The sequence below is a fragment of the Sodiomyces alcalophilus genome (assembly GCF_042370955.1).
Source record: "Sodiomyces alcalophilus JCM 7366 unplaced genomic scaffold ACRALscaffold_8, whole genome shotgun sequence".
Classification (NCBI taxonomy): Eukaryota; Fungi; Ascomycota; class Sordariomycetes; order Glomerellales; family Plectosphaerellaceae; genus Sodiomyces; species Sodiomyces alcalophilus.
The window spans coordinates 255,610-283,266 of record NW_027263539.1 but is presented as its reverse complement, the minus strand read 5'-3'; the positions used below and the strand labels follow the sequence as shown (position 1 = coordinate 283,266).

General features: G+C 56.8%; 10 protein-coding genes and 1 non-coding gene across 11 annotated transcripts; 4 read left to right on the top strand and 7 right to left on the bottom strand.

The window, feature by feature from the left end:
* Nucleotides 1-61: 61 nt before the first annotated feature.
* Nucleotides 62-133, bottom strand: ACRALDRAFT_t263. The gene has a single exon. It is a non-coding gene; the product is annotated as a tRNA-Thr (tRNA).
* Nucleotides 134-467: 334 nt separating this feature from the next.
* ACRALDRAFT_1083166 (uncharacterized protein) lies at nt 468-1,838 on the top strand (the record flags this gene model as incomplete). Its single annotated transcript, XM_071019409.1, has 1 exon — nt 468-1,838. One exon carries the CDS (start codon nt 468-470, stop codon nt 1,836-1,838), a length of 1,371 nt encoding a protein of 456 aa, XP_070871411.1.
* A 13-nt stretch (nt 1,839-1,851) lies between these two features.
* Nucleotides 1,852-3,341, bottom strand: ACRALDRAFT_1052225 (uncharacterized protein). The gene is made up of 4 exons (XM_071015723.1): nt 3,175-3,341; nt 3,095-3,105; nt 2,941-2,998; nt 1,852-2,852 (listed from the first exon to the last, which is right to left on the bottom strand). Exons 1-4 carry the CDS (start codon nt 3,244-3,246, stop codon nt 2,118-2,120), a joined length of 876 nt encoding a protein of 291 aa, XP_070871410.1. The 5' UTR covers nt 3,247-3,341; the 3' UTR covers nt 1,852-2,117.
* A 160-nt stretch (nt 3,342-3,501) lies between these two features.
* Nucleotides 3,502-5,074, bottom strand: ACRALDRAFT_1044466 (uncharacterized protein). Its single transcript, XM_071015355.1, has 2 exons — nt 4,845-5,074; nt 3,502-4,777 (listed from the first exon to the last, which is right to left on the bottom strand). The coding sequence occupies exons 1-2, from the start codon at nt 4,923-4,925 to the stop codon at nt 3,656-3,658; spliced, it is 1,203 nt and encodes a 400-aa protein (XP_070871409.1). The 5' UTR covers nt 4,926-5,074; the 3' UTR covers nt 3,502-3,655.
* Nucleotides 5,075-5,909: 835 nt separating this feature from the next.
* Nucleotides 5,910-9,226, top strand: ACRALDRAFT_1065520 (uncharacterized protein; the record flags this gene model as incomplete). The annotated part of the gene is made up of 5 exons (XM_071017173.1): nt 5,910-6,069; nt 6,223-6,392; nt 6,496-6,656; nt 6,733-8,961; nt 9,055-9,226. The coding sequence occupies 5 exons, from the start codon at nt 5,910-5,912 to the stop codon at nt 9,224-9,226; spliced, it is 2,892 nt and encodes a 963-aa protein (XP_070871408.1).
* A 2,329-nt stretch (nt 9,227-11,555) lies between these two features.
* ACRALDRAFT_1083162 (uncharacterized protein) lies at nt 11,556-13,470 on the bottom strand. Its single transcript, XM_071019408.1, has 2 exons — nt 13,143-13,470; nt 11,556-13,051 (listed from the first exon to the last, which is right to left on the bottom strand). Exons 1-2 carry the CDS (start codon nt 13,342-13,344, stop codon nt 11,778-11,780), a joined length of 1,476 nt encoding a protein of 491 aa, XP_070871407.1. The 5' UTR covers nt 13,345-13,470; the 3' UTR covers nt 11,556-11,777.
* A 213-nt stretch (nt 13,471-13,683) lies between these two features.
* ACRALDRAFT_1094903 (uncharacterized protein) lies at nt 13,684-16,757 on the top strand (the record flags this gene model as incomplete). Its single annotated transcript, XM_071019745.1, has 10 exons — nt 13,684-14,540; nt 14,600-14,674; nt 14,735-14,819; nt 14,905-15,953; nt 16,014-16,078; nt 16,112-16,138; nt 16,234-16,313; nt 16,372-16,423; nt 16,483-16,565; nt 16,618-16,757. Exons 1-10 carry the CDS (start codon nt 13,848-13,850, stop codon nt 16,755-16,757), a joined length of 2,349 nt encoding a protein of 782 aa, XP_070871406.1. The 5' UTR covers nt 13,684-13,847.
* A 57-nt stretch (nt 16,758-16,814) lies between these two features.
* On the bottom strand, nt 16,815-18,518 carry ACRALDRAFT_2044199 (uncharacterized protein; the record flags this gene model as incomplete). Its single annotated transcript, XM_071021412.1, has 2 exons — nt 16,815-16,970; nt 17,046-18,518. The coding sequence occupies 2 exons, from the start codon at nt 18,516-18,518 to the stop codon at nt 16,815-16,817; spliced, it is 1,629 nt and encodes a 542-aa protein (XP_070871405.1).
* Nucleotides 18,519-19,614: 1,096 nt separating this feature from the next.
* Nucleotides 19,615-21,870, bottom strand: ACRALDRAFT_2126860 (uncharacterized protein). Its single transcript, XM_071023921.1, has 5 exons — nt 21,753-21,870; nt 21,646-21,690; nt 21,127-21,565; nt 20,568-21,025; nt 19,615-20,426 (listed from the first exon to the last, which is right to left on the bottom strand). Exons 1-5 carry the CDS (start codon nt 21,763-21,765, stop codon nt 19,948-19,950), a joined length of 1,434 nt encoding a protein of 477 aa, XP_070871404.1. The 5' UTR covers nt 21,766-21,870; the 3' UTR covers nt 19,615-19,947.
* Nucleotides 21,871-22,245: 375 nt separating this feature from the next.
* ACRALDRAFT_2044197 (uncharacterized protein) lies at nt 22,246-22,885 on the top strand (the record flags this gene model as incomplete). The annotated part of the gene is made up of 2 exons (XM_071021411.1): nt 22,246-22,743; nt 22,826-22,885. The coding sequence occupies 2 exons, from the start codon at nt 22,246-22,248 to the stop codon at nt 22,883-22,885; spliced, it is 558 nt and encodes a 185-aa protein (XP_070871403.1).
* Nucleotides 22,886-23,279: 394 nt separating this feature from the next.
* Nucleotides 23,280-24,476, bottom strand: ACRALDRAFT_2029627 (uncharacterized protein; the record flags this gene model as incomplete). The annotated part of the gene is made up of 1 exon (XM_071020605.1): nt 23,280-24,476. One exon carries the CDS (start codon nt 24,474-24,476, stop codon nt 23,280-23,282), a length of 1,197 nt encoding a protein of 398 aa, XP_070871402.1.
* Between the last annotated feature and the right edge of the window lie 3,181 nt (nt 24,477-27,657).

Genomic DNA, 27,657 nt, shown 5'->3' with positions numbered 1-27,657 from the left:
AAAAACGCTGCCGCAGAGGACGCCCAAAGTAAAAAACAAAAATAGAAACCGGACAATGCTTTGCCTCGTACTGGAATCGAACCAGTGATCTCCTCATTACTAGTGAGGCGCTTTACCACTGAGCCAACGAGGCTTCTCGCTTGTCGTTGCCTGGCAGTTGACAGAAACCTCAATGCATGGGCTTCAGTTGGAAAATTCTGTTGCTCCAGTCGGAATATCCTCACATTTTTATTGTGTATGCACTTATATACTGGTATGGTATGTACGGCTCTGGTTAGGTGTTTACTGAGATTCGCGTCTAGGCATAGAATTTGCCGAGTTGATACAGTGCGTCCTGCAGACTGCCCTAACGGCGGTCGGCAGGGGCCACTGTTTCAACCGCTAAAAATAGTAACAATCAGCTTTTAGCACCGCCCACCAAACCCTCAACGACCTTTCCACGCGTAGGTACCAACATCGATTGAACCATGTCGCCCTGCCAGCAACATGCCCTTCCCACCCGTACCGCATCTCCAGAGTCTTCTATATGGACAAATCCCACCGAGAATACTTTTCGCGAGCGAGTCGTCGAGCTGGAGAAGCTCACCAACGCCGTCCCCCTCGACTCCCAAATCTTCGACTGGAGTGAATGGACCGCCAATCACCCGCCCTCGTCTCAGCACAACTCCCGCCTCTCCCCGGGGGAAGAGCAGAGGTTGGCAGATGATATTTCGTATCTCGCTGCAGCGGGGGAGGGCGCACAGTCCGTCGCTGCCGCCACGGTCCAAGAGCCATCGTCGTCTCCCATGGCGGGCGCACCGACCCTGAGAATCACCATCGCCTCGGTAGACGCCATCGACTCCGCGTCGCAGTCTTTTCTTCGCTCCCTCTTCGACGCCTTATCCGACCTCACCCTTGCTACGCGAGACGACGTGGTTGACCTCCTCTTCGCGCAGGTAGCCCGCTATCACCGCCAGCGCCTCCTGAACCGCCTGCGCTCATCCCGCTGGACGAAACCGGCCTACTTGTCCCGGACGCACAAGAAACCGCTGCACGCCGATTTCTCCAACCTCATCCACCGCGCCGAATTCCTCTATGCCCGCAACGAGCGCCGCCAGCGGTCCGAGGTCGAGGCGAACCTTTCTTCCCTGGCGTCCGTCCTTCGATCCTTCGAAGATCCTCCCCCCGACGACGACGATACGGGACGAGAAGACGCGCGGCGCTGCGCGCTCATCCGCGCCTGCTACGATTTCTGCACCCTCCCGTCCACGGCCGACTACCTCCGTCGGCTGCGAGGCGTGAGAGCCACCGCCCAGGTCCAGGCCTGCTTCAAGACCCTGCAGCAGACGGAGAAGATCGCCGCATACTACCGCATCCCCCTGACGCTCGCCGACCTGCCTCTCTCTCACCCGTCCCTCTTCAAGAACGTGGAACTTGTCTTCCTGCCTCCGTACCAGGCCGGGCCCGTCGAGGTGGCGTACCAGCCCTGGGCTGCGTCGACGCACGTCCACGCCGAGGTGAACCTGGCCGTGCACCACGACATGGCGCGGACCCTGGGAGCTGGGTCTTGGCTTGCCCCTCGCTGCGTCGGGGCGTCCAAGTACCTCTGCTATCTCTGCTATCTGTTCCTACGCCGGCACGGGGCGTACTTCCCTTCCAAGACCCACGGCGCTTGCTACGACCAGTGGACGATACCCGATCTCGCCGACTATCCGGATGACCTTTTGCGCCGGTATCGGGAGGTCGTGAAGGGCATGGTGCGAGATGTGTCGGATGCCGCTGCGAACGCTACCCGGCGGATCGAACCGATGACGAGTCGGGAGAATCTCATTCTCGTCGCCGGCTCTTTTGATGTCTGACGGCCCCATTCTTCCATCCTCGGCTCATTATAGATAGCATGGCTTTTACCTGGCATGGCTTTCACCTTTCACCCGCGATTATAACGTGTATCCCGAAATGCGACACGGCGAGTGCGTTCTTCATGATCACGTAGACTGGTGCGTTTGAGCTGCATATACGGACAGGAATTACATGTCCACGACTCCACGGTAAGTAGCCATTCAAGCGAGTGGCCATGCTGAAATGACTAGAATTACTCTACTTCCACTTTATTTACTACATATAACCCCCTGATCCCATCAGTTATCCATCGGACTCACCGTCGGGTCCCAGCAAACCGGCTTGTATTTGGTCGTCGTCAACAAGGCCATGTCCTCCTCGGACAACTCGAACCCGTACACGTCGGTGTTCTTCTTGATGCGGTCCGGGTGGACGCTCTTGGGCAGCGGCACATAGCCCTTTTGCAGGCTCCAGCGCAGGAGGATCTGCGCCTCGGTGACGGCGTGCTTCTCGGCCAGCTTTTTGAGCGGCTCCTCGCCCCACCGCTCCCCCCGCACGAGCGGGCTGTAGGCCTCGACGACGACATCCCGCTGGCGGCACCACTGGACAATGTCGTCGCGCGGGCACCACGGGTGGATCTCGTACTGCACCACGTTGATCTGGCCCCCGCGGCCGGCGCCGCCGCGCTCGGCCTCGAGCTCGCGGATGTGCGTCTCGAGCTGGTCGAGGTGGTGCACGCCGTAGTTGCTGACGCCGATGGACCGCACCAGCCCGGCCTCCTGCGCCTCAACGAGCGCCTTCCACGCGCCCTTGCGGTTGGCCGAGCCCCCGTACGGGCAGTGCAGGAGCATCAGGTCGATGTAGTCCAGTCCCGTCTCTTGGAGGGTGCGCGACACCTGCGTCTTGGCGTCGTCGTAGGTGATGTAGCGTACCTTGGAGGTGAAGAAGATTTCCGAGCGGGGGATTCCGGGGGACGCTTTGCGGATGGCGGCGCCGGCGCCGGCTTCGTTTTTGTATGCGGCGGCCGAGTCGAGCTGTTTGAGCGTGAGTGTGCATGTGCAAGCAGGGTAAGTAAGATGGGTGGGGTTGGCAGATGTAAAAGGTTGGGTTAAGATGTCATACATGACGGTAGCCGGCGTTCAGAGCCTCTGTGCAAGCTTCCTCAGCTTGCTCGGGAGGACTGAATATCACCATGGCTCATGTCAGCTATCCAAGCCACCAATTGCCGTTTCGCCACATGGAGCTGATAGGTTCTCGATGCATCGAGGGAACTCACGTCTTCCAAAGCTACAGGATGGTCAATTGTCAGTCCTCAATGAATCTCCACACGATGCGAGATGTGAATGAAGGACCTACACCGAACCCGAGAATGGGAATCTCCAGGCCATTGTTGATTTTCAACTTGGACTGAAGAGTGAGAGCCGACATTCTTCCTCGTTAAAATATTGACACCAGAAGATGGAAGATAGTGTTGAGGCGACGATGAGGTGTCTCGTATACGATGCCCGAAGCAGCTGTCGAGGTGGTGATCTGGTGATGGTGCGGGGATCGTACATGGCGTCATAAGAGGGGCTCCTGTATTCACGTGGGCTTAGGTAAGGACCGAAATCAGTCATACAATCCAAGACTCGGTATATGACAACCGAGATGCATTGCTTTGAGCTGTCGCAAGGAAAAGACCAACACGGTAACAGGTGAAGTCGCAAGTATTTCATTTATTGGACCAACTTTTGTTTCCAACTGGGTATCTCACACTAAGGGCATCATCGCAACGCAGAAGAAAAAAAAGACCAAAAAGAAAACCGTATATACACTGAATAAAAACAAATCGCTGAATTCATACGACCAGCTCTCCGTCATCCTTGCTTGGTCCCCCCTCCTCATCGTCGTCCTCGTCATCCTCGTCCAGGTCATATATGGGATAGGATAATATGGCCGCAATGCTTCCGAGCATGTCGAGCCTTTGGCCGCTCTCATGATCGCTACTCAGGATGCGAACCTCCCCGCCGTCCGCTCTCACCTTGTCCACCAAGGCAACGTACCTCTTCCGCGTGGCCACGTCGGAGCTGCGGAAGAGCGAGTTGTTCATCATGAGGATGCCACCCCCGGGACCGATGGCGCCCTCCTCCACGGCTTTCGTCACCGCCGACGAGCCGTACCAGGCCCGGCCGTCTTCTAGCCGCAGTCTGCTGAAAAAGGTATCCATGAGACGCGTCTCCTTGGCGAACTTGAAGTCCTTGAGCTTGGATCCCATCTCGGGGCTCTTGAGGACCTCGTTCAGACTGTGGACGTGGCCCGAGTGGGTGTGGACGACGATGGCGTCCTTGGCGAGCGCCGACAGCTTCTTGTCGGAGCGGTCGCGGCCCTCGTCGGCGATGTAGGTGCGAAAGTCGGCGGCGACGAACCCGGGGCTGGCGAGGAGCAAGGGCCGCGGCTGGTCAAAGTTGACGGTGCGGAGGAGCGTGGACAGCGTCTTGGCGTAGAAGCGACGGATGCCGCCGGCCGTGTCGGCGGCGGCGGACCGCTTCTTGGGGATGGCCGACTCGACGCGCTGCTTGAGGACGGTGCGGAACTGCGTGATGAGGCAGATGTTGGCGATGCCCTCCTGCATCACCACCGCCGCCATGGCCCCGCCCTTGTCGTCCGACAGGCCTTCGGAGAGGGTGTCGCGCGCGACCGAGTCCCAGCCGTTCGGCTTGCTGAGGGTGAACGGGCGGCCGGTCTCGAGGTCGAGGGTGTGGTGCTGCCCGAGGCTGACAAAGGGGTTTTCCGACTTGACGATGCCGCTGACTTGTAGCTGGCCGACTAGCGGGTCGAAAAAGGTCGACTTGACCGCGATGGCTAGGATGGTGTGTACGCGTTCTGACTGGGTGCTTCCCGTGTTCGTTTCCTTGGTGACTTTTCGGACCGCATGGGCCATGACGAGGTCTCCGGGTGCGATGAGGTTATAGGCATGCCACTGTGGTTCCAATGGTTAGAGTCTGACGAGGGGCAGTTTTGGAGGCAAAGGGTCGGTGGCGGCTTACCATGTCTTCGGCGTCCTCTGCGGTCAATGTCACGGCATCTTCGCCGATATATTGGGACGGTTTTGTTGGTGTGAGCTTCATGATGACCGAGTAAGCGTTGTGTAGCTACTTGTCCAGGTAGGCGGAGTGGAAGGTGGCTAGGTGTTTGCAATATGAACAAGGCTATCCGACGATTGGGATACTACGAAGTAGTATATATAATATTCGTAAGAGGTCAAATAAGGTTGTTGGGCTTGGATGACGCAGCTGGTTTATGGTTTATGGCGGGGGCTAGGCGGCGGGGAGACGAAACCATAATGGTGACTAATCATACCTTAGGTAAGTCGGGATTGATTAGATAGCATGATAAGATAAGTACCCACTCGACAAAACCGTACTTGCCCTTTAGGGAAAGCTCTCCCTGCCGCTATTCCAAAGAAGGTCCGTCCCCAATGTCATGATGCCAACCTATTTCTCTTCCCACCTCACCACAACCTCTTTCATCTTCCATTGCAGCACCATTATGACGTCGGTAATATAAACAATAATCATCCCATTCTTACGCTCCCTTCCTATTCCAGGTCAAGTAATACGCATACGCGTAAAGTCCTATCCACGCGTTTCGTTCGTGACTCGGACCTCGCTCATTCTCGCACTCTCCTCTTCACCTGGGAATTGATCCACACACAGCGGTTTGGCCTCGGACAGCAAATCGAAAGCGATACCGCACCCGGCAAGGCACGGACGAAGCGAGCAAGACCCTGTTTTTAGGCGGGCAGAGACCATGTGATCAGATCCGATCGCATGTGCTAAGCTAACCCCTAATGACGTGCGCCGTATCCCTGCTGCCTGCATTTCAGCTCATCGTCAAAAAACACCAGGAAAAAAATTCTATCCCGTCTTCTAGAACATTGGTTTGACCTCCCTGGTGTTTCCCGCGGGCAATTGTCTCCCCATCTCGTCTTCTCGGTCACTCAATTGGGCACCAGTCAACCTTCGTCTAGCACAGCCCCCCGACCTCATCCAGTTCACCCCTACGTCTTTGGATTCTCGCATTGCCTCGATCGCCTGCACATAATATGGATCATGGCGGCCTCCGTTTCCAATTCGGACAGTCGTCGTCACCCTGAACGCCATCCTCGGGCCTCCCTTGCGGAACCATCCACTCCTTTCCAACGTCAGCCACCGCCATCCACTCGTCACGGTTCTATCGACCCCAACACCGACCCAGTCTCTGTCGAACAAGGTACGTGAGACACCAGCCCGACCCCAAAGTGCTTCCAGCAAATCAGGGATCAGAGGCTGCGCCTTGCATTGCTGGATCCCACTGGCGTGCCTCAATAAAATGAAAAAAGCACTCGCTTCCCTCCCGACTGACCCGGCCTTTCTTGAATCGCAGATACCGAACACCTACCCGCCTCGGTCACCGCCTCTTCGCCCGCCCATAAACCGATACCCATTCTCAAATCGACTCGACCCCTCTCCAGAGAGGCCGCCGCCTCCCACGATGTCACTCCAGTCAAAGCATCCCCTTCCGCCGCCGCAGCGAACATTGACCCCCTATCCCAGGTCTGTTGCCCCCGCCCTGCCTCTTGGCCTCCCGTGCCGCAATCCGTTGGGGGATAGCTACCTGCTTCGTATTTTGCTAAACTGTCGCTCTTCCATGCCGTAGCAAATACTTTTACGATCCAACACCGAGCACGCATCGTCCCCTCGTCTTCGGTATCCCGGTCGTCCCGATAGCCCGTCCCCCGACCCTCGTCCGCAACTCGTCTCCGAAAACTCGGCGAAGAATGCCGCCGTCAGTCCGGCAGACCCTCTGCGGGACAAGAAGTATGTCGCATGCGACACTAAAACGCATGGCCCGCCTTTTCCATTCCACAAGCTAATCATATGGCCCCCTTGCTAGGAAAGGGGTATCTTTCCTGAGTCGCCTCAACATGCGTGGTCGAAAAAAGGAGGACGACCTGGCCGACGACCTTGCCGACTTGGGTGGCTCTAGACCGGACGGTACCGACGCCCGCGTTTTCTCTTCCGCCGTAGGCGCGGGCGGCTTCATTCCACATCACAAAGAACCCCCGCGCTACATTAGGACACGCGCCCACCACAAGAGGATCCGCGAGTTCAACCGCATGTTCCTCGCCCAGGAACTGCTCGTACCACGACCGCCGCCGGGGGAACTCGACGACAAGGGGAAAGCACGCGCCGAGGATGGTCCCTCGGGAAGAGAGCCGCCATACAGCGACGGTTCAATCTGGGCCGCCGAGTTCAGCAACGACGGCAGGTATCTGGCCGCCGCTGGCAAGGATGGCATCGTGCGCGTTTGGGCCGTCATCTCGACCCCGCAGGAACGCCATCAGCACGAAGAGGAAGAGGCCGCTGCTAGCGGCACGTCCGATGAGCGCCTGAGTGCCCCCGTCTTCCACGCCCAGCCCGTCCGCGAGTGGGATAGCCACACTGGCGAAGTCCTCGCTCTTAGCTGGAGCAAGAACAACTTCCTCCTTTCCTCGTCCATGGACAAGACGGTCCGCCTATGGCACGTCACCCAGCAGGAGTGTCTTTGCACTTTTAAGCACGCTGACTACGTCACCTCCATCGCCTTCCACCCAACCGACGACCGCTTCTTCCTCGCCGGCTGCATCGATTCCGTCTTGCGCCTATGGAGCATCCCAGACAAGGACGTCGCCTACTCGGTCGAGCTCCCCCACATCATCACCGCCGTCGGCTTCTCCCCCGACGGCAAGACGTCCATCGGCGGCGTGCTCAACGGCACTTGTCTCTTCTACGACACGGAAGGACTCGTTCTCCAGACCCAGATGGTTGTCCGCTCCTCTCGAGGGAAAAATGCCAAGGGAAGCAAGATTACCGGTATCAAGACGGCCATCATCCCCCGAGATGGTCCCGGGGCCGATGTCAAGGTCCTCATTACCTCCAACGACTCCCGCATCCGCATGTATAACCTGTCCAGGAAAGGCTTCGAGATGAAGATGAAAGGCCACGAGAACATTAGTAGCCAAGTCCATGCCAGATTCAGCGACGACGCTCGTTTTATCGTTTGCGGCAGCGAGGACAAGAAGGTCTTTGTCTGGTCCGTGAACACGCCCGACCTGGAGAAGATTCCGTGCGAATACTTTAATGCGCATTCCGACTCGGTCACCGCCGCCGTTTTCGCCCCGACCAAGTCGCGCCAGCTCTTGAGTGCCTCTAAAGACCCGATCTATGACCTGTGCAACCCGCCACCGGTGAAGCTCATGAGTCTCGAGGAAACCCTGGCCCAGGCAGTGGCCCAGAGCCAAACGGCGCTATCCGACAGTACGCAGCAGCAGCAGCAGCAGCCGCAACAGCAACAGCAACCGCCGCCACCGGAGCAGAGCGCGCAGGACAAAGAACCGGACGCCCCTCTGCCGCCCCAGTACCTCGAAAAGTGCAAGCATCCCAACGGCAACATCCTGGTCACGGCCGACCGGTCGGGCTCCATCAAGGTCTTCCGCCAGGACTGCGCCCACGCTAAGCGCCGCCACGAAAGCTGGGAAACCGGCTCGAGCTTCTCTCGGAAGCTCATCAGTACAGGCAGCGGCACTATCGGGCGGAGCGGTAGCATCATCACCCGGAATAGCGCCAGCAGCCACCCACGCTCCCGGCGGACTTCCCTCTCCCAGTTTCAAATGGGTGCATCCCAGCCGGGTTCCGTCGCCCCTGGGACGCCGCAGACGAGCTCGGACCGCGTCAACTCGTGGCGCCATGGCGTGGGCGCCAACAGTAACCGCAACAGCCTGATCGGCGGTGCTTCGGTGCATAGAGAGCGGTCCCCGTCACCAAGCAAGCCGCATGCCGCCCATCTGTCGGCCACGCTGAATGCGAACGCACAGGGCGCCGCGTCGGAAGCGCGAAAGCTGCCTTATGCGGCCCCCTCTCGGTCGCGGCCAATTGACCCGCAACAGTCGAGCCCTGCGCCCAGCGCAGTTGGCAGCCCTCCCACGACGCAGGCGCGACGCGTAAGCAATGGGCCCGCCCAACGGCTGCCCACACCGAGTTTCTCGCTCCAGTCGGCGGATGAACCAGGGGACGAGGACTCGGGCGGTGGGACCCAGTCTTTCTGGAACATCAACCGGTGGCGAGGCTTAGGTGGACTAGGTCAGTTTTTTTTTTTTTTTTTTTCTCAGGGCCGGCGAGTTCTCGGTGTCGACATGACATGCTCATGCTAACATGTAAAGGTTGAGTGTCAAAACAGGTGCAACTCTGAGTCCGACCAAGCCCACGTTTGGGGCCAACAAGAGGAGGAGCTTAATCCATGGGAGCCTTGGCGCGGGGGATGCAGGGGAGAGCGAGGCGTCCGGGACTTCCAGGCGAGCACGAAATTCGCATGTAAGCGGGGAGGAGGCCGAAGACAAGTTGCAACCTAGCGACGACGCTGGATCGGGCCCGGCTTTACTCGACCATCAGCCGGCTAACGGTGGACCACGCGAGCGATGAAGGAGAGACGGGCCTCCGCGTGCCAGGTGCGCGGCACAAGGGGCACGAGACGGAAGCGGATGACCGGGCGGGAGCGACTGGTTCTGCGAAAACAAAATGCGGCTAATGTGAGAGAGGACGCCTAGGAAGTGATGGAAAGCGACGAGGCCATCCATGTTCGGACTACGTGGCGTTTGAATGGCATCACTGGACGGACTTTTATCATTTTCTTATCTTGTCATACACCCCAAGCATGGCGAGCGGCGTTGAACATCAGAAGGAGTATGAGAGGATTGATCGCCCTTGGAGCATTGTGCAGCGAATACCTATCAAAGCGTTTTTCATTTCTTTTTGTTGTTCTTTCTCTTTGCATGCCTTTACTCCAGGTGATCGTCCTAGATCAGGGAAGCAATCGCCGTCACGTCTGCCATTGGGATATGTCTGGGATTGTGGTGATATCACTCAGGTTGTTCAAGAGCACGACATGCCAAGCAGCTACATATGTTTGGCTCCCAGCGCCGCTGTCCATCCACAAGCACACGCAATCTGCTCTATGGTACGATGTGCAACCGGTAGAAGCAAGAAAGGCCGTACGTGCATGTTTACTTACATACGTTGGGTAGCGGTCGGCAGATGTGGCGGTTTGGACGACGACCCTTATTCCTCTCACCCTGTTCCTTCCCCTGATTCCCCCTCGTTTTCCTTGGCTTCCCCTTCCCCTCCTGTTTCCATTCCTGGCAGCGGTATTTGACGTGCAGATCCCAAAGCGAAGCTGGATATCCATGTCTGGTCCTGATCTGTTGGTTCTTGGCCAACGTTTGCTTTCACTAGGTGGTAAAGCAGTCAGGCTGCTGAATCGATATAAGTAGTTCCAGGACCCTTTGTCGACCACATAGCACCTTTCGATGGAGGATCACCCCGCCTGGAGAGAAGCCCGCACAAGGCGCTTGATAGAACGCCTATACTTCTGCCTGCCGCCAACAGGCTTCCCTTCTGGCACTCGTCGGGCTTTTCCTCCCTCTGGCATCCTCCCTCTGGCATTCTCCCGCCCTGCAGGCAGTGCTCTGGCGGCGCACCGGGCTTCGCGGCCCAGGACTTCTTCCATGCAACGAACCCAGTTTTTCAGCCATGATACTAGCGTATCGTTTGCGATCCAGCCAAACATAGGTACAGGCTTCACTGCCTGCAGCCTCGATACCGTGGTGGATCGCCCATCTCGCCCATTCTCCGGACGCCATGCAAGGAGGCGCCGTCCATTGTATCGCTGGCCCAGACAGCTTACAAGAGTGCTCGACACTGCGATGATATACGACAACAAAGCATACCGCTCACTTCGTTCACTAGGCAACAGGTCAAGTACGGACGAGAGGAACCCACAAGGTCTCCCATCAAGCAAATGGAGACACTCCGAACATGGCCAGGGACACCAAGGCCTACGGCCTAGTAGTTTGTTTCACAGCAGGCGACAAGTTGGCACCAGCCAGGGAAACTGGTTGTAATTGTGAGGGGCAGTATAGGCATGCGCGAGGGTCAATTGGCGGCACGGAAACATTGAACTGGTGCAGTCGCTGGCCCAGGCCTGATGTTGGATCCAATACGTGATGGCCACCCGGTCTCGCGATGATGGAAATGTGATGGCTCAGAGAACGGAACGTGGTGAGATGTTGAAAGGTAGCCGGCAGTATTCGTAATCTCTCGGGCGGGGATAATCGAGGTGATCTGGGTTCGGTGACCGGGCCTATGAAGAGCATATAGAGATGTCCTGTCAGTGAAGTTGTCTAAGTAGGCGATGTCAGTCTCTAGACCCGACCCTCGCCAGGACAGAGGAATGAGCCAAGACGCGTCGTGGCGTCCCGTGACTGTATTGACATGTCGATTGTGGGATTCTCTGAGTTGGCTGGCCATTGATGGAAGTTCAGAGGGTATGTGAGAGACAAAGGAGGGGAGAGAGGTTAATTACCTCGACACGTGATACGGAATGTACAGTGACGAGAAATTGAATTGACACTGTAAGTTTTACCCCTCCCTCCCCCGCATGACCGCATGAGGTCGTTGCACCCCCCTTGGATGTTCCTGAATCTCGGTGAACCCCCCGGGTACCTGAGGCTGTCTCGTCTTTCATGTCAACGGCTTTCTTACCATAGCCCACCTCGCTCCAGCAGACTAAATCACCAGTTCTATGAAGGCCTCGCATACGCTGCCTGGAGTGACGGGTGTCATGCATGATGTGATGGATCGTAGACAACCATAATTCGTACAATCCAGGCGGTTGTGCTAATGCATAGCTGAGAGGCTTCGGTTTGGTGATTCGAATGACAGCCCGTCCGATTCAGCAGAAACATTGGCAAGAAATCTTTGCAGCCTTTGCAGTCTATTCCATCCCAATCATCAATCATGAGTTGCCCTATCGACTAAAAAAAGGACGTACGAGCAACAGGTGCCTCTGCCGCGTGGTCCAAGTCATCACCTCAATTCTCTCTTCTTCCGTCATCGAAACTGAAATTAAACACTAATGGTCCGGAAGATGCTAAACTCGTCTCCCGTCGCCACCAGACTGCCCGTGATCTGGGGGTGCCAGTGCACCTCCTTGGCGTTGGACAGGTAATGCACAAAGAGGAGCTGCGGCGGCACGTCCTTGACACCACCCGTGTCCTTGCTCTCCTCGTCGTCCAGCTCCACCGCGAGATCCCACAGCGTCACGGTGTGATCGCCCGCCGCCGCGGCGATGATGCTGTCGTCGGTCGGGTGCCACTCGACGCTCGTAATCTGCTCCTGGTGGTAGCTGAAGCTGGCAATGGGCGACGACTTGTGGCCCGCGGCGCCCTTCCACTGCCGCAGGTCCCACACGGCCAGCACGCCGTCGTCGTCGCCCGACGCGAGCAGGTGCGTGGTCTGCCGCGACCACGAGAGCACGTTGACGTCCGTCTTGCTGACCTGCACCGTCAGCGCCGGCTTGCGGCTCTTGCTCCGGACGTCCCAGATGCGCACGGTGCCGTCGCTCGACGCCGACGCGAACACGGACTGCTCCGACGGGCTCCACTGGATGTCCTCCACGCTGCTCGTGTGGCCCTGGAACGCCCGCGTGTCCGTCACGAACCCGCCGCCGTCCGTCCGCGTCGTCACGTACATGAGCCCGTCGTTGTCGCCCGTCAGGAGCTTGCCGCCGGGGATCAGCGGCGACCAGTCGATGCCGTAGCCCTCCGACTTGTGCGCCCGTATCGTGCACACCGGCTTGTTCTGCTGCGCGCTCACCGTGTTGCCCGGGTTGTCAAACGTCGCGAGGTGCGGCGTGATGTCGTGGATGAGGACGTTGGTCGACTCGGTCATGGTCGCCGTCAGCGTTGTCGGCGGCCTGGCTGGGTCCTGTGAAGGGATCTGGTGCGCGCGGATGCGGTTCGTCGTCGACCCGAGGGGGATCGACTTGGATTCGAGAATGGGATCCGAGTCCTCGTCATCGTCGTCATCGTCGTCGTCGTCGTCATCGTGGTCGGGACGTTCCATCCGACTCAGGCCGCTGAACTTCATGATCATCAACTGGTTCTCGTCGCTCCGCGTCGCATCGGCCTGCGTTCCCGTGACCGTGTACATGGTGGCGGGATAGACATTGCGATTGTCGCCGAGGTTATCACGCAAAATGTCAAAGGAGAGACACGGCCACGGCGTGTTAAGGCTGTGGAGCATCTGGTACGTGCTCAGGTCGGGCGCCAGAGTCTGGCCAGGCTCTAATTTGCTTCTCCCGACGATGAAAGTCCCTTGGTCGACGTCCATGGCACCAGCTGCAAAGAGACGAGTCTATCGTTAGATTAAGGCCGGCCAACCGAAGGAAAAGGGAAGATGTAAAAGAAAGAAAAGAAAAAGTCTACCCACCTGCTCTCTCCTCTGCTTCCCTCTCGGCGTCTGGTCGACCATCAACACCGGCTTCGATGATTTCGTCCTCGCTCTCAAACTCGTCTTCAAACTCGTCCTCAAACTCGCCCATCTCGTTGTCGTCAATGTCCATCTTCTCTGGCCGGTCGCCAGCCTTCAGAGGGCCGTCGCCCTTTTCCGTTTCCGCCGTGCGCTTTGACATGATGTCAGGATCGAAGAGGAGCGAAATAAAGATTGACTGCTGAAGAGAGGTAGGTGCCAGAGAATCGTTTTGCACCAAGTCGACCTCCAATGGGTTGGGTTGTCGCAATCACGGGCTAGATACCGCTCCACACTTTTTTATTTTTATTTTTTCCCCTTCTTATTTTTTGTTTTCTTGCACACTCGACCGACCCCGCGATTTGTGGCTGGTTAGACCCTGTGGCTGGTTAACCCCGCGTGGCTGGGACTCAAGCTGACTGACATCATGTGACTGCGCGGGGCCTTCGCGTCCCTTTGTTGCCCGCTGCTCCACCAGTCCCGGTCGTCCTCCCAACACTACAGTTTGGCAACCAACTGTGCGCCTTCTACCGGCCTGATATCAGTTGTGGTCTTGTAAATGGCTTTCATTCATTCTTATAACTTTTTGGACGTTCTATTGCTGTCACTCTCTAGCTTAGGTCTCGTCCCACGCTACCCTAGGAATGAAGCGACGCGACCCAAACCATGGCCCCAGGACAGCGAAAGTTCACCATCGTGCCCAGTAAACCAGGGCACATGGGAGACGCTCCTCCACCCCCGGAACTGCGGCGGCCCATGACGACGAAACAGGCGCGGAAGGCCTTTCTCGAACGAACCCGGGGACCTCGCCTGTCCAGAGCAGAGCAACGCGCGCGAGAGCGGAGGCTTCAAGAGGAGATTCGACGCGATCTCAGGGAGAAGGACCAACGAGAGAAGGAAGAGAGGGACAGGGAGAGGCAACAGAGAAAAGCCAAGATCCTGCGCGAGAAAAAGAGGGCGAGGGAGGATGCAGAACGGGAAGCCAAGCGCAAGGCCGGCGTGCCGATAGCACCTCCGAGACCAAGCCAGCCGACTCTGGCGGGGTTCTTTAATGGTAATGCAGCTGGGAAGAGAAGGGTCAAAGAAGACGCAGAGGTCAGAGAATGCGAGGAAGTCACCATATGCAAGGAACCTGAGGGAGAAGGTGACCTGCCATCATTACCATCCCCGGTGGCGTTGAACCCCGTGCGAAAGCGAGTCAAGATCGAATCTCGGCCAACAGAGCGCACGCCATCCCCTCGGCCGCAATTACCTACCGCCACAAGTACACCTCAGGCTTCAGAGGGCGGAAGTAGTACACTCACGCGGAGCAGCACCCCACCGGCTATCCCTAAAACGAGTCCGGTACGGATACCAGCAGTCACATCAAAGAAGTTGTCGCCGAAGCAGATATTCCCGAGGAATCCGTCGCCGAGTAGTTCGCTGCCGAGGTATTCGCCGCCGAGGAGTTCGTCGCCCAGAAGTTCGTCGCCGAGAAGTTCGTCGCTGCGGATGTCGTCGCCGAAAGAGCTGCCGCCGAAAGAGTTACCGCCGAAACAGAGACAAACCATTAGTTTGCAGTCAAGGTCACCGTCACGGAGGAATTCGTCGCCGCGGATATCGTCGCCGAAACAGTTCTCGCCGAAGCAGAGACAAACCGTTAGCCTGCATTCAAGGTCACCGTCACGGAAAAAATCGCGTCTACCACCTATTTTCGAAGAAGCGGAAGTGTCCGGTCCTTTAGCCGACGACGACGCCAGGTGCCAGCCGGACCCTGCGCTTGACCTCGCCGACATCGAAGCCCTCTTCCCGTCCGGCACGCAGCTCCAGCGCGAACTCTTCGAAGAGCACGACGATTCCGGCTTCAGCGAGCCCGAGGCGCCGGTGTCCAAACCGGACAGAGACAAGCCGCCGAAGAACGCGTCCCCTATATATCGGGACACCAGAGACACGGGCCCTTCAGCCCGCGCGTTTCAACCTACCGTCGTCGAGGCAGAGAATTACGACATGATGCCGTTCTTCTGCACCCAGGACTGCGTCCTTTCCACTCAAGATGTCGAGGAAATTGAGACCCCGACGAGGCCCGCCGCCAGGCCAACGCCAGTCTTTCCAATGGCACCACCCCGTCCCAATATGTTCCCAGGACGGTCCCAGTATGCCAGCCGTATCTCGGCTAGGAACCGTTCACACTACCTAAATAACTCAACCAAGTCTCCGGCCAGAGCTCCCGTCATAGCCAACCGTTCGCACCACCTAAACAACACAGCCAGGTCTCCAACCATAGCTCCCGTCCTGGCCAACCGCCCACGCCCCCTAGACAAGATCGCCAAGTCTCCAACCACAGCTCCCGTCATGGCTAACCGTTTGCATCACCTAAACAACACAACCAAGTCTCCAACCACAACCCCTGTAAAGCCATTGGCCTCCACCGTCATGGCTAACCGTGGGCCACCACCTCGACCGCCGGTGTCCCAGCGAGCATCACCGCCTTTGTCATCCTCGGCGACGACGCGTTCAATACCAAAACTAGCTACAGTGGCGACGAGGACCCCAGCGGCGATCGCGACGGCTACAGAGGCCCGCAGCCAATCTCTCGCCGCGGAAGATCTCCGCGCAATGCAAGAGGCGTCCTGGGACGACGACGAAGATGATGACTACGACACTCACAATGACGAAAACACGGAGAACCAAGTTCCGCCATGTCCATTGATACGGCCGAGTTCAGAGCTGCCGTCGCAACCGACGAAGCGGAGCCAAGTCGACACACGGGGAGGCGACATTCAAGACGCTTGGGTCTCCTCGCAAGACATGAGAGCCCTGTTCAGCGAGGATTGGGACGATGATTTGATCTAGCTCATAATGACCATCCCCGCGTACGTACCTCTGATTCAACAGCCGCGCCGAATGATGCGCCACTCGTTGGGTTATTAACCAGCCACGCTTGCTGTCAGTTCTCGGCCACTTCTGGCCGAATTCGAGTGATGCTTGGATAATGGCACTGGGAGGATTTTTACCATATGATCAAAGATAGCATAGCGTTGGATATCAGAAATGGCCATGGCATTTCATTAAGAGGGCCCAACCAAAATCATTGCGTGGGCATGACGATACCCCTTACTGTATGTTTTGTCTTTGGCGATCGAAACCGGTTCCGTGCGAAAACAGGATGCCTTTTAAGATAGTTAGCCAGTTGGAAAGTAAAGACACCAAGATGAAAAGTGCGTGCTTCATATGATGGGCGACAAGCACTCAATTCTTCACTGGTATTCGGGGGACATAAAAGAGTATAAAAACCGAGGCCTAAACAGGGATCAAAACCAAGTCCAACACCAGACCTCAAAACAGAAAACCGAGAGGCCGGGGGTAATCATGCGACGCGCACAACCCCGATGCTAGCTCCCATGCGTTCCGTTCCGTAGTGGTGACCGGCCAACGCCCCAAACGCCTTGCAATGCAGAGACAGATGAATCATTATGCCTCGACCATTCCATTCCATTCCCTCTTCCCCTTCCCGAGACGTCATCCGCCCGGCGCAAGCGGTCGCCATATTCAGACAGCGAAGCCTTCTTCTTCGGCGATTTCGACGCCTTCATATAGCCTAATCAGATCCCTAGTCCATTCACTGATAACGGGTTCAATAGTTCCTGGCAGTCTCTACAAGTAGATGCCAACCCAGCTGGCTTTGTTGGCCACAGCTGCATCACACCCATCCACTGCACAAATAGGCTTCGCGTCCTTATCGTTTCGGAATCCGGTGATGCGTCGCTTGGTGGTGGGTCTGCGGTGTTCGAAGCAGTCGGCACAGTACACCTATCGATCCCCAGTTAGTTCATGATACCAGGCACAATAACAATAATCAAAGGATATGATCATGGGTGTACTCACGTGACCGCATTCCTTGAGCGCCCAGAAGTGATGCTCGCCACGGGCGCGTTTCCTGCCCGTTTTGGTAGCTCGAGAGGGACGCGACTGGGACGGTTGAGATTCCTGGCAATCGGGAGGTTCGTAGGCAAGCTCCTCGCCACAGGCAGGACAGACGACGGCGTCGTCCTCCTTGACGTCCCTGGTGAATCCGGGGCGAGCGGCCGGTGGCACCTCGTGGGCAGGTTTGGGGGAGGGAGGCCGCTGGTCAAAGGTGCCATGGTTGTACTGCAGGTTGATTTCCCCGACAGGGTTGAAGGCCTGTGCGCCCATCATGCCGGCAAAGTCTTCTTCATCCTGGGCTTGGCGCAGCAGGCCGAAGAGCGAAATGTGGTTGGCAAAGTCGCGACGCAAGCCAGCCCACAAGTTCCTGGGTCCGTTTCCGCTCCGATGGCGGCCGGTGTGAGGATGTCGCGGCGGCGGCGGGAGACGAGATGCTGGCGGCGGTGGTGGTGGAAGTCGAGGGCCCGGGGCGGGCCGCTGATCTACGAAGATGAGATCGGGATCGCGGTCGGGATGAGGACCATTGGATCGAGCGGGATTGGGGCTGTCGTCGGTAAGGTCAATGACATTGGAGCCGCCCAAGATACTGCTGTCGCTCCGGGAGAAAGCAGGCGGCGGGCCCCTTGATGCCTGGGAGTTTTGGCGGCGAGGGTTCTGTGGCGGAGGCCGCCGGTGGGTTTGTACAGGGCTGTCGGGCTCGTTGGTGAGGTCGATGACTTCGGAGGCCCCGGAACTTCGAGGGAGTCGCGGACCTTGGGCCGAGGGGTGACGCGACTGGTGTGCGTTATCGGTGAGGATTTCCATGTCGACGAGGACGTCATCGAGTGAATCGTTGTCGTCGTCGGAGACAAAGAGACTGGGTTCAGAGTTGGGGCGATGCCGGCCGCGACTTTGAGCTCCCAGCTGGTGTTCTTCTAGTTCGCCGCGAAGCAAGCGACGCATTTGGTCGAATCCTTGGACGAGTGCATCGTCCTGTCGCGGCGGCTCGAGAACAGGGAGGCGTCGTATATGGGGGTTCTGACTCCGGAGCCCAGCCCCCATCTCGCTCATGAGTTGCTCCTCTATGCTATCCTCGCCCATGTCCCAGCCAAAAATATCGGATAGGTCCGGGGCGGAATCAGGCTGGCGGCCGAGAATGTGACGAAAAGGCGCGGGCAGGTCCAAGGCAGCCACCTCGGAGGACATGGAGCCCATGGAAGGAGAGGGTGATTGGGTGTTGGAGGAAGGAGAAGAATCAGCGCCGTACGTCAAAGAATCGACGTCGTCGTCGGCACTCTCAGCGTCGTCAACAAAAGACTGATCGTCGAGGGAATCGATTGAATCGGAATAGCCGAAAGCGCGGCTGTATTCACCGTAGGGGTCCTCGGTCTCGGCCGAGTCGACTGAACCGTAAGATTCGGGCAGTAGCTCAACGGAAGAGCGATCCAAGCTCATGATATAGGAGAACGGGTGGCGAGAGGAATCCGCTGCGAGTAAAAAGAGAGTCAAGTTAGTTGGCCGCGAGGCAGCGGGCGGGCTATAATTGGAGGTGGGGCGAAAGGCAACTGGCAGGAAAGAGCCGCTTTGGGGGAAGGCAAGAGCGATAGAAAGGGAAAAAGGGAGACTTTGGGCGGCAAGAAGAATAGAATAGTGTAACTCACCCACATGGGAAGTTGGTGTAGTTACTGAGAGCCGAGACGAGGTCAGGTTGTTGTGTCCAATTCAGAAACAAAGTGGACCGAACAAAAAGATGGACAGGAAAAAACAACGCAGGTGTTCCTGAACGTCAGCAATGGAGGCCAGCCTCGAGGGTCCCTTTAGCGGCGGCGCGGGGGTAAGAGAGTCGTAGGATGGATGGGCCGACAGAGTTGAGACCCCGGGCAAAAGCTCTGGGAGGGTCAGGGAAATGGAGAGAGGAAGTGAGGGAGGTGAGAGAAGAAGAGAATGCTATGGGGGAAATCGGAATGTCGAGTTGCGAGGTGAGGCTGTACTCTCTCCCCCGTCTGTTCGTACTGTGATCCAGCGCTGGTGGTCTGGTGGAGTTGTTGCTGAAAGGAATCGCCAATGATGGCCACAGATTCCCATCCCAGGCCTTTATCTGCTTACTTAGCAGTGGCATTTCGTTGTACAAAGTACTTCGTAGGTAGTTGAGCCACGGGAATTTGTACGAACAATGTTTCGTATACACAGTACAGTGGCTAGACACAACTGTACGAAGTACACAGTCCTGTCTTATTGTCTTATATTCATGGTACTCAACTCTATTTCATTGAAGTTTTGTATTGACTTTGTACTTGGTCCTCGATGCGCTGGGCATGGTGTCAGCTCCGACCTCGCTCCACCACAGTGCGCGGGAAGATCTCAAAGTCCTGGGTACGACTTCAGTCCAGCAGTATCTCGTTCCCCCAACATGCAATAATTGACATTTCCGGCACGTATTTCCACGAGGTGGCAAAAATGGAGTACTTCGTAGTTCCTCTTGGAACATAAGCTCTACTTCGTATGCAAATGCCTATATCTGTATTCGTATGTACCTTAGGTAGGCCAGGTGAGCCGCTGATATACGAAGTACTCCGACGAATTCGTCACAATCGCCGCCACCACTATGCACCTTGACGGTTAAAGGGGTCGATATTTGTTAAGCTGTGAAGGCATGACGGTCCTCAACGCATCAATCTTGATATCAGGCACCACCGCCTTGCACATGGTTCTATGTAATGATACAGGACACGTCGGCTGGGGAGCCACCATAATCCCAATTAATCCCAGAAACGCCTTCAACTAAGCAACCCCCTGCCCTCACTCTGCAATGTCTGCCTAGCCGTACATGTCTCGAGGAAATGTGACAAAAAAGAAAACAGGCGCAGTCAAAAACCAATCAAACCTACTCTGACTTGACGCCAAAGACCGACACCAACCCCTCGCCATTGACGGCCACAAGCTGCTTCGCCTTGTCCCCCCACCGGACCGCCACCGCCGACACGGAGCTCCGGAACGGCTCCGACCACGCCTTGGAGCTCTTGGTGTACTGCTGCACCGTGATGCCGCTCGCCCCCGCCGTCGCCAGGAACTGGCCCGTGTAGTCCCACGCCAGCGACTGCACCGATCCGCCCGTCTCCAGCACCTTGGCCCTGGCCGCGTCGCCCTCCTTGCGGAGATCGAAGATGGTCACTGTCGTCTGGCCCTTGGCCGTCGCCGCCAGCCAGAAGCCGTTTTCGGAAAACGTGATCGCCTGGATGGGCGCGCCCAGCGAGAACGACGCCGCCGGTTCCAGCGTGGCCGTCATGAAGACCAGGATGTCCCCGGTCGTGGTGCCGGCAGCGAACAGGTGTCCGTCGGGGTGGAAGGCACCGGTCGTCAGGGCTGAAGATATTGGTTAGCGTCAGAAATATAATATTGCAATTCGTCTCGTAGTTGTAGCTCGAAAAAAAGAAAAGAAGAGAAAAGAATGGATTTGACGGGTGGCAGACTCGATACACAAACAAAAGAAAGTGGAATGCTCACCGGCGTCGCAGTATCTGCGACCAACGCGCTTCGACCCGTCAAGGTCGTAGAACACGATGCTCTTATCAACACCGACAAAAGCGAGTAGGTCGCCCAGAGGATGCATGGCGAGAGACGTGACGGCACCCGCATTGTCCGCAATCGACGTGACCTCGTTGCCGTCCTCGAAAATCTTAACGTTCCCTTGCGCGGTAGCAAAGATGAGCTTGCTGCCCGTCCATATCGCGTCCGTGATGGGCTCGTTCACGGCCACGTGCCGTTCCAACTTGTCGGCTTCAACCGAGTACACGGCCGCGTTTCCTTCGGGCCCGCCAATGGCCGCGTGCCCACCCTCGAGGGCAAGGCAGGAGGCGTTGGGCACCGGGAGCGTGGTCGATGCCGTGGTCTGGAGGGCCGTGACATCGTCCGATGTGGCCCAGCCTTCGGGGATCGGGCGCTTCTTGCGCGTCTTGGACAACCTAAGGGGAGAGTTCACACAGCGTCAGCAGGGATAGCCCAATGAAACTTTGTTGTTGTACCGCGCTTCGCGTCAAACTCGGCGCGCAATGAATCAACGTACTCCTGGTGTTTCGCCTCGACCCTTTCGACGAGCCCTGCCGGCAGTGTCTCGGCCGAGTCGATGGCCATTTCATCGCCATTCGCAGCCGCTCCTGTGACGGTGACCTTGGATAGCGCCTCGCGAGCCTCGTTCCTCTCCTTCGTCAGCCTGGCAATGACACGGACGGCCGCATCATGCTGGTACAGCGCCGTCGCCAGCTCCTCGCGTGTCCGGGCCAGCTGCTCCTTTATGTTGTACGTCTCGAGCGCCAGCGCATCCCATTCGTTCTGGAAAGTCGCTAGCAGAGCTGGGATCGATGTGAGTGTCGGGGGCCGAGGTCGGACGACGTGCGACTGTGTCAAGGGAAGTAGGTCCTCGGTCGTCAGGGCCTCGCCTGTGCCGGGCTCGGTGCCATTTTGCTCGATGTATTTCTCGATGAGGCGCTTTTCGAACACGACACCTTCAAATAGCATTAGGCTAATCCAATTATGTCGCCCAAAGCTCTAACCTTTCGAGAAAAGAGGATCGGATGATACGTACCTGACTTTTTCGATGCGACGGGCTCCTGGGGAGCTTCTCCCGAGACTATTGATTCCAAATTAGCAAGGTGCCAGAGGGCATGAAAGGGCAAAAGATATATCACATACTTCCACACAGCATTATGACAAATGTCCGAAGCTACTGACCGGCTCGGAATTGGAGTCGATATCGCAGCACGAAGAATTGGAAGAGGATTGACTTTTAGAAACGCCAGTGAGGTGTTCCAAGATGCGCAGGAAAGAAAAACAAGGTCGTCAGCCTTGCCAGCTGCCGAGTGGGCACCAGCTGCCACAGCCCAGCAACCAGCAACTGCACTTAGCCACTCAATGTTTATGATTATATAATACATTGTGGCGTCATGCCACAATGAGTACGTACCTGCTGCGAGCTGCAGGTACTCCGTACTACGTCCTACGTCATACTCGGTAGGCTCCGCCCATGCTCCGGAGCCTGGCGATGGGCTCCTCTCCCGAGTCCTAAGAGACCATGACGTCTCGTACAAGGGACGGTAATTACATATAAGCTATAGGAAACATTCATCTCGATCCCTTTGACCTACATCGTCCTTAGAACAACTCACCCCTTGCCAGCAAACCAACAATGACGTCCTCAGCTTCCCTCCCCGACATCGCGACTCTCCCCTCACTCCCGACCAGCGACCAGACCGCCGTCCTCAACCTCCTCTTCGAGCCCTCCCCAGCCCTCGAAACCGTCGCCCTGCCCGTGGTGGCATCCACCTCCTTCGAATCCTACGACGCCCTAATAGACAACGTTCACCGCCTGCTATCCGACCTCGCCTACGATCCCACCCCCAAGAACCGCACCACCCTCCACAACGTCCTGGGCTCGCACCCACGCCTGGGCGCCCGCCATGTCGACAGCGCGCAATCGGCCGCCGAGCAGGCCAGCCTACGCGCCGGGGGAACCGAGGTCGATGCCGCCGAGCTCGCGACCCTGAACGCCAGGTACGAGGACGCGTTCCCGGGGCTGCGGTACGTCGTCTTCGTCGACGGGCGCGGTACGCCGGAGATTATGGAGGATATGCGGGATCGTATTGCCCGTGGGGACTTTGCGGCGGAGGAGAGAGCTGCGATACAGGCGAGTGGCACCTGCCTCCCTTCCGTTTTCTGACTCGAAAATCATGGGAAGTGTGGGACTAACCGGGTGTATATGGGTATAGGCTATGTGTGATATTGCGAAAGATAGGGCGCGTAAGCTGCAGGGCACTGGTTCATCATAATGCTGAACGTCGCGAACGCATACCACCCTCTGGAGATTTTCTTCAAACTGAACTGAACCTGATCCTATATCGGGTTATTGTATTTCAGTTCGTATTTTACTTTTCAAGAGGACAAGTACGAATGACGCCCACCAAGCTAGCCACCAAGCAGCTGTTTGATAATTAAGCAAACTTCTGATCATTACTCAGTACGCAGACTGTAATTGCGAACGCTATTTCACCTTGAATGCCACACCATGACCTTCACTGCCAATACAAAGTCTTGTTCATACCACGCCGGACTCGGCAACGCCACATCATGCAAAAGTCCCGTCGCCATGTGCATTTTGAAAATGAGAATACCACCCAACCAAAAGCGCCCATACGCCCCTTGTGCAAAAACCCTCCCGAGACTTTACCGACCGACCCATGATATTCCATCCAGTTCATCCAAACACTCCTCGTACGATTCGTCGTCGGACGAGTCACTTTCGGGCGGCCCACCAAAGATGGCAGCGAAATCGCAGTACACGTCTCCCGCATCATCCTCGTCGCCCGAAGTATACCGGCTGTCGTCACAGGGGAAGGCGATGTCGTCTTCGCCCACCTCATCTGGGCCGGCATCCGTGGGCCCCAGGACGGGGGAACGCATGGGCTTGAGCCGCGGCGACTTGGACGCCCTCCTGGCAGCGTTCTCCGCCACTTTCAGTACCGACGGCGGCCCCGGGGCGGACGGTCGCCCGTCTGGTCGTTGGCACCCGGAAACCGGTGCAACTGTCGATCCGCCACAGCCGCCGCTGCTCGGTCGAACCAGCACGACCCTCGGACGAGCGCCTCTCGAATCGGGCCCCGGCGTCGCCGCCACACTGAAGAACCGTCCACCCGTTGCGGCCTGCTGCCCGCGATGGAGCATGGTTGTCTGCGCCGCCGCGTCGGTGAGGAGAAGCTCCCCCCGCTCCGAGAGCTCGTTCTGAATGCGCGACCTCACACTGTTGAGCAGGGCGGCCCTGCGGATGATGGAGCTCTGGACGCTCGGGCACCGTTTGCTGGCGGTGGCGGAGGCGGCCAGCTTCATGAAGCGTCTGTCCCCCGCGGCGACGGCTTCGCGGTTGATGATGTGCGTCGCCGGGAGCGAGAAGGGTTGTGAGAGCCGACTGGTGATGAGCTGATGTCTCAAGCGACGCTTCTTCCGGCACAGGGACGCAGTGTTGGGACCGTCGACATCACCGGCGGTCCGGCAACGTTTCGTGACATACGACGGGATGTACGACGGCGCAGGGGTGAAGTGGAAGTCGAGAGGGCCCATGTCAAGGGGGAGGAAGAAAGGCAAAGTTTCAGGCTCCGGGGTCGAGACGTCGGGCGTCGCCCGAGTCAGGGGTGGCGATGGAAGGGGAGCGGGTGGAGAGGATGGCAGGAAAGTATATGCCGAATCGTCGGGCACGGCAAGCTCATCTTGTTGTTTTTCTCCCTCTAAAGGGTCGTCATCTGGAGGCAGGGACAAAGGAGACGGCAGGTCAGTCTGGTAGCTGAAGACAGAGCCGCAGGAGGCAAGACATGACGGGTAAGGTTCTAGACCCCTTTCCCGCCTCAGAGGCTCCACGTCGACCACCATAGTATGTATATGTACGTGATACTCTAGAGACGCAATAGGAGTCTCGACCTCGGAACGCCAGGCTAAACAAAGGGCACAGGCGGGAGCGGGGGAGTCGAAGTAAACCGGAGAGGAGGGAACGGTTAGGCCAACGGTAACACGACCATACTTGCGTCCGATGCAAGGGACGACGGGTTGGGTTCCTAGAGATTCGACTGGCGAGTCGGTCGTCGCTGGCGTAACTGTCCACGAAGACGAGGGAGGCGGAGTTTTCCGATAGAGCACGTTGGGCCCAAAAGACGTGCTACAGATGGGAGTCGTTGGTTCGAATGAGACGGGAGTAGGTAGTCGTAACTACAGGTAAAATGGAACGCAGTAGTAGGCAGTAGGTTTCGTGACGAGGAACTGGCACCAAGTCGGCCAGCCACTACGGCTGCACCGCGCGATCGCTTCGTGCCGACGCTGACGGGATGATGAGCAACTGAGGAAGCGGGATCGAACAGGGCCAGACGAGAGGAAAAGCTCGAGGCGCAAAAGAATCAGGTTAGTAGGGCCTGGAAGTGATGAAAGTCTTTTCTGTAGGAAGAGGTACGAGGTAGGACGAGCAGGCAAGATCCTCGAGAGACTTGGGCCAAGCTGACAGAGGGGAGAATACGATGGTAGATGTAGTGTACAACGACCACGATGTCGATCCAAGTTGATCCCCTCCCTCCCCATGCTCGCCCCCGCCTAGGGTTCGGTGGTTCGGAAGAGTACAACGTAAACAAGCCTAAGCTCAGGTGGAGGAGGAGAAGCGAGGCGAGAGAAGAACGAATAAGAAGCTCCTATATTCCCCAGGTAGGAGGGATATACCTGGCCCAGCATGACCGGGGCCTCCCAGATCTGGGGGATTTTGAGGGGAAGCTGCAACTAATAATGTAGGCGGGACTAATAAACCAGGGGGGTTATGCTGTGGCATGGGAAACAGGGGACAAATGCGAGGCCAGGGAGGTCAGGGCGTATTGGGCCGCTTCGACCAAGGGGACAGAAGTGCGTGTGTGAGAAGAGTGCCCAGAGAAGAAAATAAAAAAGGGGGCTGTCCCAGAAAAGCAAAGCTGTCGCGTGATGGTCATCTGTTCGCTTTGATTCGTCGACATGGTTGCTCGAAGCTAAGACCAGTTGGGAGGAGGGACGGCGGCTTGGTGCGTGTCGAGAAACGATGCCCAGAGCACTTGATATGCACCTACCATGTACGGGCGTTTTAATTAGCGTAGACTTGCGGATGGAAGCGGAAGTTTGTTTGCATGATACTTGTCGTTTCCAGCAACATCGTTGTACATAAAGTGGAGGGAAAAGGCACGAATACAAGGTCAAAGACGAGGGCGATGCAAAGTGATGGTGATGGAATCGGATCGTCGACCGCGGAGAAAGAGCCGACTGAAAAGATGCCTGCGCAGGGTTACTGTACATACAAAGTACCTAGGTACATAACTTTGTACGTACAGTACATTCATCATAATACGTTGCAGCCTAACAACCGCGAACCAACGACGTACGTTGTACATGTCTATGGACCCAGCAAATGTTTCGACAGGTTTTATCCTTCAACACGTGTATTGATGGTGGCGGATTGTTAGGAATCCGTCGGAATGTTAGCTTGGCGACTGTATCTACATATACTCGCCATCCTCCGTCCTCGGCCGGTGGGTACTTTGTAGATCGTTGTATTCTCTGGTGTGGGCGGGGTTGGCCATCATGTGAGCTCCAAAGTTCCTGTGAACCGCCAACCCATTTTGCTCGGTTTGGTTCGGCAGAACGTGGTACAACGTACGCGCTAGGATGTCCCTATTGGACAGTGGACACATACAACGTACAACGTACATACGAATACAGATATTGTACATATCAAAGCGATGGAGACCAAGCCACAGCCAAACGTATTGGTGATAATGCATAAATATAGGCGCTAAGGCAGTAATAAATCAAGGCACTGTAACTTGCAACTCCCCTTCGAAACCCACATTCATGGAATTCCGTAGTACTTCGTATACCGAATGTCCTCCATCACATCCTGATATTCCATCAACTCGTGCGCGTAGCCGCCCTGATTACAACGTAATTCAGAGGTACAGACACCACTGTGCCTCTCCTGTCACCTGGCCAATCCCCAAGTTGGTTGTCTTGTGAGGTCCATATTCGACAACAGTCATATAGTCAGTCTTGGAGGAGTTGGCCAGAATCCGGCGAAGTATTGCACTATAAGCGCCGCCGAGATATGCTAGAATCCTAAATCCACCATAGGACATGTGTCGTCAGGCCAAGTCCGCACCCGACTGTCTGATCGCAGTGATGCCTGACAAAGAGTACATAAACGCCGAGAAAAAGAGATCGCAAACTGGGCTGAGACATGCTTGATTCCCCGGCCCAGCCACTTACCTACCAAACCGTTGGCTAGCTTACGCAGGTAGCATAGCATGCTATGCAGGGCGACATTGGGTTCCCGGCGAGTGGCAACCGGTACAAAGCCGTCCAACCCCTGAGGGAGCAAGGGAAGGCTGATTAACCCGGCCTCCCAAAATGTCGAGCCGAAATGTCAATGTATCGCCCTCCAAGACTCGACTGGAGGGTCTCTGAAACATTCATCTTCCATTATATATGTACAACGTACATACAGCGAGCCGTATGGAAGCGCAGGTAGTGTCGAATGCAATGGCTTTACGAACCGGGACTGTTAGTCGCGAGGTCAGTAAGGTCAAAGCCCAGAGTCAAGCGCCCGCGCCGCGTCCTCGGTTATACCATCGGCCCATCCAGTCGCGGGAACACATATCTTGAGCCTACGGTCTTGGAGCTGAAGACGAAACGAGGCTTTATGATCCATAACGAACATGGCTCTCAATGTCTGAAAATTAACGACACTGGGCCTGATCTTATTGCATGTCGAGTGCACTGAAAGAGGGCAATGGGCTGATTGTGCCTCTATCCCGGTCATGATCGCTAGACCGACATGGATGAATCGTTCGGGGTACGATACCAGATACTCGCCCAAATTTGTCGTGCAGTCGATTAAATTCGAGGGGATCGATGTACGAAGTACCAAGTACCTACTTCGTAGGTCGTTGTAGGTAAGAACAAGGATGGATTATGTCAGATACCTACCTACCACGGACCACTCACCTCTCGGTTCTTCGTACCTATCCGACCATTATGTCAGCTTGATTATGAT